Raw genomic sequence first — 12,369 nt, forward strand, 5'->3', positions numbered from 1 at the left:
ACTAGGCGAAATGTACACCAGCAGCAAGCCCAACTGCGCCCCAGAACCAAATCTCACAAAGAGAGACTCACACCCGACTATCTGAGAAACGGTGGTCTCCCGCGGACATAAGGTCTCCCTAATAGTAACCGCCACTCCCCCACCCCTACCATGAGCTCGTGGCCGGTGTAGCACCCGGAAGCCTGGTGGGCAGAGGTCAACCAAAGGGACCCCACCCTCTGGGCCCAACCAAGTCTCCGTGATGCAAGCCAGGTCCGCATGCTCACCCTCAACTAAATCCCTAACGAGGGGAGCTTTGTTAACCACGGACCTGGCATTCAGGTACACCAGCCGGAGCTCAGGAGGCTGCACATCCTCGCTCCCGGGATCTCGGGGAAGAAGCAGAGGGTCGGAGCGCCTCACCGCTTGCAAGTAGCGGAGACGGCCCTCCCGGTAGCGATACGGCCCCCTGTCTATCCGCCTGCTGCCATTCCCCGTCGTGGGAATTGATAATCCCACGACCCGCTCATGAGCCCCGGCGACAACTCCACCCCGTTCTCCCCCCGTGCAGTCAGACCCAAGTCTGGCCTGAACCATAGTTGATTGGCCACCCCCCATAGCCAGACAACCCCTATCTCCCACCCCGCTCCCTAGCCCTATAAAAAATTTTGATAAAAAAATAATCAGAGGCTTTCTATTAGATTTACATTGACGGCCCCTGCCCCTGCCCAGCGATCTCTCAGAGACCCAAAACTCGGGCCCGTCATCGAGGTTAGAAATGTTTAAGGAGGCGGGTCGCACCCAGGAGAGGGGGGCACCCCTGAGGGCGTACAAGTCCGTGCTAGTATATTGCCGCATGAGTCTAAAAAAGTCCAGACAGTCCAGGATAGGCATCCCTTAATTGTCCATGGGAGGATTGAACATGAAGACAGATGTCTGGATCCCCACCCAACTTCACTGCCACTCAGTTGGGTGCCCCCAGAGACAGGCCGCTCCCCGCCCTCTCACGACGGGTTGAGACTCCGTTCCTGGGGGTGGACCAGGTATCCTCTGGGTAGGCAAACCCCATAGAGCTCCCACCTCTATGAGGTTGCAAATGGAGAAGTCCAGCCACTCTCCCACCGTGGCCGATACCCAGGTGTGTCAAAAGTCCAAAGGGAGAGGGGGGAGGGTAGGCAGGCAGATGGTAAGAAAATATGTCCAAGGCAAAGAGGGTAGGCAGGCCAGAGTAAAAGAGATAGTCTGAATCACCGGCGTCACTGCAAAAGCAGTCCGAAGATGATACAAGATGCAAGAGCCCCATGTCGTCCTTGCTCCGGTAAGATAACCCCCGGTCATCCTCTTCGCCACCAAAGCGGTCCGAAGACGCCGTCGCCATAAGAGGCGGCCTGAAGCAAGGGTAAAGATCAACCATCGCCGCCGAGATGAATAATAGTCGCCCTCTCCACCGCCAAAACGGCCCGAGGGCGACACCACCATCGAAGCGGGCCAAGGCGGCTTGGGGCCACATGGGAATCCCGCCGCCGGCGAAAGGGTCAAAAGCCCAAAAAAGGCACCAAAGCCAGCAGCCGGCCCCCGCAGACGGGGCAACAGTCTCAGAAACGCCGGTACAGCTAGAAACGGCCCTAAAGCAAGCTGGTGAATTCCCGAGCGTCCGGAGCATGCCATCGTCACCGTCAAACCCGGGCCGCCGCCACCACCGCCATCACCGCCGAGCGCAGCCCAAAGAATCATCGCGCAGGCTGCAACCCGCGCCGAGGCCGACGCCCACGCCGTCGCCGCCATCATCACCGCCGCTGACCGGACAGCCTCACGGGCCTCACGGGCGTACTCCTCACCGACGGGCGTCCTCCTCGTCAACCCGAGCTGGCCCGAGAACAACAAAGTGGCCCGGACGGCCCGAAAGCAGCAGGGAGCGCCACGCCAAATACGAGCAGCCCAGACGCTCCGGAGAAGGTAAAAAACGGCGGGGAGAAGCAGCCGGAGGGCAGCAGGGCCAGCAGCCAGCAGCCGGTCGCTCGAAAAACACAAGTCCAAATAGACCGCTGCCGGCTTCGTCAGCCTCCGCGTTGCCACTCTGCCACTCACCAAAAACCCCAATCCCATCTCAGCAAGCCATAAGGCTTGTGAGGGGCTCCCAAGGGACGCCTATCAGCTGGAGCTCGCGGAGCTCAGCCGAGCACGTCCGCCATCTTGGGCATGCGTAGAAAATAATGCGTAGAAAATAATTTGAAATAGTTAAAAGGGTTAAATATTTGGGGATATATTTGTCACCCTCAAATGTGAAGTTATATAAAAATAATTATGAAAAGTTATGGAGAAAAGTGCAAAAAGAATTAGATAGTTGGAAAAAATTACAATTATCCTTATTGGGAAGAATTGCAGCAGTGAAAATGAATGTTTTGTCAAACTTTTTATTTTTATTTCAAATGATACCTATACTTAAAAAGGATTTAAATTTGGAGGAATGGCAAAAAGGAATTAATAAATTTGTCTGGGCATGGAAAAAGCCACGAGTTAAATTTAAGATAATGCAAGATACTATTGGGATGCCGAGAGATGGTTGGGCAGGGACAGGAGCCTCTATTGCAAATTTAACAAGAGGCCCCGGCGTGTTTTTTAGCGAAATATTTTGTGGGGTTAGGGAGGGGGGTGGGTTTACAGGTTCGGTTGGAAACTGGGGGGTTCCACCAACCGTTTCTCAGATCAGGTCGGGGATTGATCGCGCCGTGGTGGGGGTTGGGTTGGGGGCCTACGGGGCCCCGGAGCGGGGTGTGGGATTGCCAATTCCCACGGCGGTAGGGAATGGCCGCAGGTGTATGAACAGAGGGCCGTATCAATATCCGGGAGTGCATCCCCACTGCCTCCAAGCCGTGATGCGCTCCGACCCTCTGATTTCGGCCCATGGTACCGGGAGCGAGGATGAGCAGCCACCTGAGCTCAGGCTCGTGTATTTCAATGCCAGGTCCGTAATGAAGAAGGCTCCTCTCATTTGTGAGTTGATTGAGGAGGAGCATGCGGACCTGGCTTGCATTACGGAGACCTGGTTGGGCCCAGAGGGCGGGGTCCCCCTGGTTGATCTTTGCCCATCAGGCTTCTGGGTGCTGCACCAGCCTCGGGCTCAGGGTAGGGGCGGTGGAGTGGCAGTAGTTGCGAGGGAGACCTTATGTCCGTGGGAGGCCACCATAGTCCAGATAGTCGGGTGTGAGTCCCTCCTCCTGAGATGTGGCCCTAGAGCTCAGTTGGGCTTGCTGCTGGTGTACTTTTCGCCTAGTCGCGTAGCAGCAGCGCTGCCTGAGCTTCTCGATATCCTCTCAGGGTTGGTGGTTGAGTTCCCCAAACTTATGGTTTTGGGTGACTTCAACCTACCATCCCTGGGGGGATCATCTGAGTTAGCTCGGGAGTTCATGGCTTCCATGACGGCCATGGACCTGAGGCAGGTTATTCAAGGCCCAACTCATGGGGGGGTGTCACACGCTCGATTTGGTTTTTCTATCCGGACGGTGGTTAGATGATCTGGGGGGGGGGTGTTCCCCAATTATTACACCCCTGTCATGGACCGATCATCATCTCCTGCGGCTGGTCTTCCGTTTTGCCACTTCCCGTCGTGGGGTTGTTGAGCCAATGAGATGGTTCCGCCCTAGGCGCCTGATGGACCCTGAGCGGTTCCAGGCGGCGCTTGGGCCCCCACCTGCCTCCTTTGCCCACAGCTCGGTCGATGCCCTAGTGGAAGCCTGGGAAAGGGCGGCCACAGAGGCACTCGACCAAGTTGTACCCATGCGGCCCTTGACCCGGCGCAGATCTCAATGAGCCCCATGGTTCTCCATGGAGCTCCGGGAGATGAAGCGTCGGAGACGGGGCCTAGAGAGCGGTTGGAGATCCAGCCGATCCGAATCCGACCGGTTACAACTAAGGTTGTTCACGAGAACTTATCTCGCGGCGATGAGGGTGGCGAGGTCTAACCAGTTTGCCACCCTCATCGCGTCCGCAGATAATCGCCCGGCCGCCCTGTTTAGAGTAACTCGCTCCCTCCTTAATCAGGAGGTGAGGGAGGAGCCCTTGCAGGGTCTAGCCGAGGAGTTTAGTCGATTTCTGTTGGACAAAATCGCTTGGATCCAGACCGGTCTGGACTCCGACTGGGCAGAGTCTGACAATGAGGATACGGGCAGTCTTGTTGATATTATCTGGGAGGAGTTCGATCCTGTGACTCCTGAAGAAGTGGACAGGATCATGGGGAAGCTGAGCTCCACCACATGTTTATTGGACCCGTGTCCCTCCTGGCTGATTTATGCGGCCCGGGATGGGACACGAGGCTGGCTCCAGGCAGTGATTACTGCCTCTTTGAGTGAGGGTAGCTTTCCCGCCGCCTTGAAGGAGGCGGTGGTGAGACCCCTCCTCAAGAAGCCTGCCTTGGACCCAGCAATATTAAACAACTTTCGTCCGGTCTCCAACCTTCGCTTTCTGGCGAAGGTTGTTGAGAGCGTGGTGGCGCAGCAGCTCCCTTTGTTCTTGGATGAAGCTGATTATCTAGACCCATACCAATCGGGCTTCAGGCCCGAGTACAGCACGGAGACGGCATTGGTTGCGCTGGTGAATGATTTCCGGAGGGCCCGGGACAGAGGACATTCCTCTGTCCTAGTCCTATTAGACCTCTCAGCGGCTTTTGATACCATCGACCATGGTATTTTGCTGCGACGTCTCAGGGGGTTGGGAGTGGGAGACACAGTTTTTCAGTGGTTCTCCTCCTACCTTCTGGGACGTTCGCAGTCGGTGTTGGCAGGGGGGCAGAGGTCGACCTTGAGGCCTCTCATTTGTGGAGTTCCTCAGGGATCGGTCCTCTCACCTCTCCTGTTCAACATCTATATGAAGCCGCTGGGTGAGATCATTCGTGGTTCTGGAGTTGGGTATCATCAGTATGCTGATGATACCCAGCTTTTTATTTCGACCCCAAACCACCCCAGTGATGCCCTCGACGTGATGTCCCGTTGCCTGGAGGCGGTCCGGGTCTGGATGGGGAGGAACAGGCTTCGGCTCAACCCTGACAAGACTGAGTGGCTGTTCGTGCTGGCATCCCGGGAAATTCCGATTATTCCATCTCTTGCCATGGGGGGTGAGTTATTACCCCCCGTAGATAGGGCGTGCAACTTGGGGGTCCTTCTAGACTCACAGCTCTCTTTGGAAGAGCATATTGGAGCTGTGACTAGGGGGGCCTTTGCCCAGGTTCGCCTGGTGCGCCAGTTGCGACCCTATCTGGACCGGGATGCCTTGCGTACAGTCACTCATGCGCTCGTGACGTCTCGTCTAGACTACTGTAATGGGGCTGCCCTTGAAGTCCACTCGGAGGCTCCAACTGGTGCAGAATGCAGCCGCGCGAGTTGTGCTGGGAGTCTCCCGATACTCCCATGTTACACCTTTGCTCCGCGAGCTGCATTGGCTGCCGGTTGTCCTCCGGGTGAGATTCAAGGTGTTGGTAATGACTTACAAAGCCCTACATGGCATGGGTCCGGATTACCTACAGCAACACCTGCGGCCGGCGTCAACTTCCTTCCATCCAGTGCGCTCCCACAGAGAGGGCCTCCTCAGGGTGCCTCCGATCAAAGAATGTCGATTGGTGGCCCCCAGGGGGAGGGCGTTCTCTGTGGGTGCACCAGACCTGTGGAACTGCCTGCCGGTTGAGCTCCGGATGGCCCCCGACCTTCGCTCCTTCCGGCGCGATCTAAAAATTTATTTATTTGAGCAATCTGACCTGGTCTGATGGGTTAGGGTTGGGGTTTTAATATGTTTTTAATACTGTTTTAAACTTGGGCTAAATATTTAATCATTTTTTAACTTTTGTATTTCGTTTTTTATATTTATTGCCCTGTACACCGCCCTGAGTCCTTTGGGAGAAGGGCGGTATAAAAATATAATAAATAAATAAATAAATAAATAAATAAATACACGTGAAATAGGTGGTCTTAAAATGCCTAATTTCAAATTATATTATGAAGCTGCTGCTTTGTCAGCGATAAGTGACTGGTTTAATTTAACACAAGCGAGATTATTAAATCTTGAGGGTCATGATTTGCTATTTGGATGGCATGCATATTTATTGTATGATAAGAAGGTGGATAATGTGTTCAAGGTACATATTTTAAGACATGCTCTGTTGCGAGTTTGGAAAAAGTACAGACACAAGTTAAATTATAAGATACCTATCTGGGCAATACCTAAACATGCAATAGAATATATAAATGTTGGATTTAAACATGATGTGATTACATATAAGGAAATTTTAAGTTTTGAGAGGAATGTATGGCAATTAAAGTCATATAATATTTTAAAAGAAGAAAAGATTGTACAAACCTGGTTTCAGTATGGGCAATTACAGGCTAGGTGGAAAGAGGACCAGAAAACTGGTTTTTCAATGATTGATGAAAATTTGGTAAAGCAAATTAGAGATCAAGGTCAAGCACATATTAAAAGGATATATCTTGCATTGATAGAAATTGATTCAGAGACGGAACTTGTTAAAGATTGTATGATAAAGTGGGCTCAGAATTTTCAAGAAGTTATTACAATGGATACTTGTGAAAAGATCTGGGTGAGAAATGTAAAATTTACACAGGCCCAAAACTTAAGAGAGAACTTTTACAAAATGTTTTACAGGTGGCACTTAGATCCTAAAAACTTAGCAAGTATGTATCCGAACTGCCAGCCCAAAAGTTGGAGGTGTGGTTGTGAGGATGCAACGTATTTTCATATATGGTGGACTTGTTAAAGGGTTAAAGCTTTTTGGATTAAAATTTGGTGGAATATGCAAAAAATATTCAAGAAAAGGATAAAGTTTTGTCCGCAACTGTTTTTATTGGGTATTATCACAGATACTACCGTTGTGGACACTAAGTTGATGTTGAATTTAATTACAGCAGCGAGACTTTTAGTAGCGCAATATTGGAAGAAGGAAGAACTGCCGACTATAGAAGAATGGACTTTAAAAGTTTCCAATTTGGCGGAAATTGCAAAGATTTCAGCGTATTTGAAAGACCAATCGCAACAGAGATATATTGTGGTGTGGAGAAGATGGATTGATTATATCCAGAATAAATATGGGACTAAAAAGTTTCACTTAGCATTTGAATAAGTAGTGGATTTATATGATGTATAACTAGCTTGTAGTTATTTTATTAAGAGTTAAAGTGCGATAGAATTTAATATTTTATTGCTGTTTGCATATTTTAGATTATGTTTGTTTGTATTTTTATACCCTATATTTAGCTCTGGGAAGTCGGGGAGGGGGGGAGGGGAGAGGAGAGTTGGGGAGGTTTGGGGAGAGGGATGGGAGGGGTTTTGTATTCAAAAATGTACTGTAAAACTTTTCAATAAAAAAGAAACTTAAGTTAGTCTTTGAAGTCATTTACATTTCTAAAAGATCTTCTTTGAAGCTTTTTAACATTTCAAAAGAACTTTGTAACAACTTCCTTACATCCGTCACTATCTTATCTTGTTTACTTGCAACCTTGGGATGTTCCTATCTTCTTTGAAGCTTTTTAACATTTCAAAAGAACTTTGTTGATTACCATTTGTGAGTTCTCTGTCTGAGCAGGAAATAGATAGCCCCACATCTTAGTGTTACATTTGATACAATTCGTTGGTGTTACATTTTATAAAAGAATAACCTTTATTTATTTTCCTTTAAAATCAATAGGGCAGACATGTCAAACACAAGGCCAGATCCGGCCCATGAAGTGGTTTCATGTGGCTCACGAAGCCATCCTGGAAACAGTGAGGGAACGGCCCCCACTGCCTTGGCCCTGGCCCAGAGACCCTCCTCCTGCCAGAGACCCTCAGATCTGTCCCACTCCTGCCCAGGCCCCCATAGGCACCCTTGATGTGAACAATGTAGAGCTGGCCATGCCCACCCAGTAGGCCATACACACTTTAGCCACGACCACCCAGTAGGCCACGACCACCCAGGCCACACCCACCCAGCCCCCTGAGGGCAACCGCAATGCTGATGCGACCCTCAATGAAACTGAGTTTGACACCCCTGCAATAGGGCATGCCTTCCTCAGCTGATTTCGCCTCCCGAAGATGCAGCAACAAACGCCCTATGCCCCACGTTGGGTGCCAATTTGTTAGAAATGTGTTTAAAACACTAACAAAATTGGATTGGTAAGAAAAAAGTTTATTCTGCAGAAAATAGAAAAAGCATTTTGCAAAGTGCAGTGGATCTCTAAGAGATACTTCAACAGGAAGCATCTAAAAACAGAGAGCACACCCAAATGTTCAAATCCATAGCATTCCCCCTTTCCCCTCCCTTTCAGTCCATTTGAAAGACTTCAAAGGTTACATTCTTGTCCGGATCGCCTAACCAGAGTACATCAAACCCCCCTCCCCTTTGGTTTACTTTTGTTTTGCTAAGTACTTCCTAAGAACTAACATCAGTCTACAATGGTAATAAAAGGCTATACCAGGGGTCGGCAACCTAAAAAAGAAAAAGAGCCACTGGGAACCGGTTCCATCACAAATTAAAAAAAGAGGGAGCCGCTTGCGTGTGTCCATGCACGCGCATGCGCAAAAAGGTTTTTTTGCGCATGCGCGGACGCACGCGGCTGCCATTTTTTAAAAAATGAGATGGAACCGGTTCCCGGCGACGGCCCGTATGCAAAGCTGCCGCTTTCGGGCCCGTGGGTGCGAAGGGGCAGCGGCGCCGCTCTTTCAGGAAGCTGCCGAAAGCGGCAGCTTCCTGAAAGAGCGGCACCACTGCCCATTCGCGCGGAGGTACGCGCGCACCTCCGGTCGTTCGGAGAGGTGCGCGCGCGCCTCTCCGAACGACCGGAGGTGCGCGCGTACCTCCGTGCGAAGGGGCAGCGGCGCCGCTCTTTCAGGAAGCTGCCGAAAGCGGCAGCTTCCTGAAAGAGCGGCACCACTGCCCATTCGCGCGGAGGTACGCGCGCACCTCCCCAAAGGTTTGGGGAGGTGCGCGCGCAACTCCGGTCGTTCGGAGAGGTGCGCGCGCGCCTCTCCGAACGACCGGAGGTGCGCGCGTACCTCCGTGCGAAGGGGCAGCGGCGCCGCTCTTTCAGGAAGCTGCCGAAAGCGGCAGCTTCCTGAAAGAGCGGCACCACTGCCCATTGGCGCGGAGGTGCGCGCGCAACTCCGGTCGTTCGGAGAGGTGCGCGCGCACCTCTCTGAATGGGCAGGGGCGCCGCTCTTTGAGGAAGCTGCCGCGGCCCGTCTGCTAAGCTGCCGCTTTCGGCAGCTTCACAAGACGGGCCGCGGCAGCTTCCTGAAAGAGCGGCACCGCTGCCCATTCGCGCGGAGGTACGCGCGCACCTCTCCAAAGGTTTGGGGAGGTGCGCGCGCACCTCCGCCCATTCGGGGAGGTGCGCGTGCACCTCTCCAAACGGGCGGTGCCACTCTCCATTTGGAGAGGTGCGCGCGCACCACTGCCCGTTGGAAGAGGTGCGCGCGCACCGGGCGGCTGGGAGCCGCAAGAGAGCCGCAGGTTGCCGACCTGTGGGCTATACAGATCAAAGAGCAATAAACAATAGTAAAGGATTATAGAGGAAGCAATACATTCCCTCCCTTTCTCTTCCAGGAAACATAGGATAGGAATGGGTTTAAATAATCATTTTATTTTTAAACTTCTGTTATTACTATCAATTGGAGGCTAAAAGGACGCTCAGCTTGGAGGCTAAAGATGCAGCATGGCCTTCTCCAATTCGAAGACACACTTGTGCAGCAAGCTGAGGCAAAGAGGCAGTCCCGGAACCAGCGAAATCTGGGGGCTGGACAGGGGACAGATTGTATCTGCCCTCAGTGTCGGACTGCCACTCTCGAATTGGCCTTTTTAGCCACACCAGATGCTGCTTTAGGACCTCTTTCCAGAGCACGATACCATAGTCTCTCGAAACTGAAGGATGCCAATGAATGAATGACAAGGAATTCGCTTGGGCAGCAACACAGAGTAACGGAAATGATTGGCTCGATCATCCAGGTAGCTTCTCAGTTTAAGACCGTTACTGGCTATTTTCCCGCCAATCCCAAGCCCCGCTCTCTTTCAACCCGGGTGAATTCCGGGTTGCCCTGGTTTCAACCTCTTAAATATTCTTTCCTTTGATCCGCCCCTTAGGAAAAGGGTCGACCTTGAACTTTTCTGTTCCTGATTTGTTCTCCGATAAAATCTAATCAATTGTAACCGAATTCCATTGGACAATTATCTTTTTCTCTTTTTTTAATTGAACCTTCCTTAAAAAACCCGAAAACTTCAACGATTGGTTGGATTAAATGTCTATCAGTAACGCAGTAACTCTCTGAAGATACGATCTAACTGGGCAGAAAAAAGTGAGTCAGAAAAACATTCCAAATAGCTTGCCCCTTTTTTCCCTCTGCTTCCCCCTCAATTACTCGTGCTTCAATCCGCGAAGTGGGCGGTACATTCGAAGGAGGGGCGCCGAAGCGAGTAAGCGGGGACAGAGTTAGGCCACCCTCTGAGGGTGAGTTGCGTGCGCTGCTTTCGTTGTCTAGGGACCTCGCGTGCCTGGCTGTTGAGGCAGCAACGGTTCCAAGACTCGCGAGGTTCAGGCCTGCACGCACCTATTTTCTCGGTGGGGGCGGTCGTAGCAGAAGGAACAGCAGTAGCACCTCCGGGACGGTGATGGCGGCCTCTGGGTTGGCGGAAGCTGCCGCAGGCCGTGCCGCCGGGGACAAGCAGCGCTCCTCCGCCCCTCTCAACGTGGAAGGTATCGACTTGCTAGAGAAATGTGGCGTGTGCCGAGAGCGGCTCCGCTCCGAGCGCGATCCACGGCTCCTCCCTTGTCTCCACACCGTCTGCAAGGAGTGCATCAAAGTCGAGCCCATCTCGGCTGGCAACAAGGATGTGCAAGGTAAGAGACCTGAAGGTGGCAAGCTCGGGGAACGCTTTCTGGGGGTAGATGATAAAGAGGAATACTGGCTTTTTTCTACAAGGGAGGAAAAGGCTTGCAACGGGGCGGGGATGCGACCATGCTTTTGCTGAGGGTTTTTAATTCTCCTGTCCCCGTTATCTGTAGTACTGGCGAGAGTTGTTTCTGGAAGGGCAGATCTTCTCGCCTGTGGTTGGTACTCCGCGCAAGAGGAGGCTTATATGTTGGGGTGTTTGGTGGTGGTGGTGGGTGCGCGATTGTGCTGAGGACGCCTATAGAATGGCGTGCAAAAATGGAGGAACGGAGAAGGGACAGTTAATTAAGGCGGGAGATGAATGGGTTCTTTCCCTGGATCTTTCTGCTGCGCGTTTCTGTGTTCCTTTCTTAGCGGGAGAACTTGTTGCAAGGAGAAGCGTGCATTAGCTTGCTTTTGATGAGGGAAGGGACTTGAGAGTGATGTATGGCGGCGGAGGTGCAACCGGAGGGGCGTTGCCATTCGTATTCCGAGTCGAGTATGTACAGCCCTGGAGCGTCTATCGCGAGAACTGGAGCCTAGCGGGGAAGGGCGAGGGGACGCCACAGCTCCCCCCCCTTTAAGTAGTAACTTTGCCTTTTATCAACGGAGTGTATCCTTGTGAAATGTCCGACGCTCTTGATTTTAGAAAGGAAATCGCTTCTCTAATCCCATGTATTTGGTTATATTCTGTTGGAAGAAAAGTCTTCATCATGGTTCCTCCCAGCGGGGAATAAACATGGCAACTGCTTTGGGAAGAAGGTTGTAGTTTATTGCAGAGGAAAGCCAGACAGAAAGATGGATCCAACAGAAAAAAGAGAGTGACCACATGTGGGTAGTGAGTTTTTATACACCCCCCCCCCCGGACTCTATTGTCTGGAGTTATTTCCTGTTTCAAGCTTTGTATTTCCTTTGTCAGGTATTCTGTCCTGAGCCTAGGTGTGCCCCTCTAGGATTCTTGCTGGTTGTATGTCCCAGCCCACCTCCCTGGGGCCGGGGTATGTAGATTTTAGATGTCTGAAGTCTTCTTAGCTTCAGCCTTCCTGAATGGTTTACATCTGCATTTCTATAGAGTTGGTTTCTGCTTGGGGGAAGGAGACTTGGGGCTATTAAGAAAAACTGGGCATGCTTTTCTGCCTCTTTAACTTCTTTTTAGGAAATGTGTTTTGCTGCCCTTCTAATATTACCCTCTCTGGGGAGCTGACTTCCCACAATTCCCACGACATGCTGGCTGTAAAATCGCAATCCCATGTTTTAGCTTAGTTTAGCCAATTCATGGTATTTTGGGGGCCAGAACACACACCCCCCAATTTATATTGCTTGATTAATCGCAGCTAAATAACCTATACATATATTAAGAGAACATAGCCATTCCTGTTTTATACAGTTTGGAAGCATTTGACTTTTTTTGTATGTATATTTTATTTGTTTATAATAACAATCTTTAGTATTTAGTAAGCAACACGTCTGGGTTTACATGTTTGATAT

General features: G+C 51.2%; 1 protein-coding gene across 1 annotated transcript in view; it reads left to right on the forward strand.

Annotated features, from left to right (window-relative positions):
* Positions 1-10,621: 10,621 nt before the first annotated feature.
* Positions 10,622-12,369, forward strand: part of LOC310648219 (transcription intermediary factor 1-beta-like) — a gene marked incomplete at its 5' end in the record, with an annotated part of 78,546 nt that continues 76,798 nt past the window's right edge. The window contains 1 exon segment of the mRNA XM_083375967.1: positions 10,622-10,850. Coding sequence (XP_083232093.1) covers positions 10,622-10,850 — 229 coding nt within the window.

This window comes from Vipera ursinii, assembly GCF_947247035.1.
Source record: "Vipera ursinii genome assembly, chromosome: W".
In the NCBI taxonomy this organism is placed as follows: domain Eukaryota; kingdom Metazoa; phylum Chordata; class Lepidosauria; order Squamata; family Viperidae; genus Vipera; species Vipera ursinii.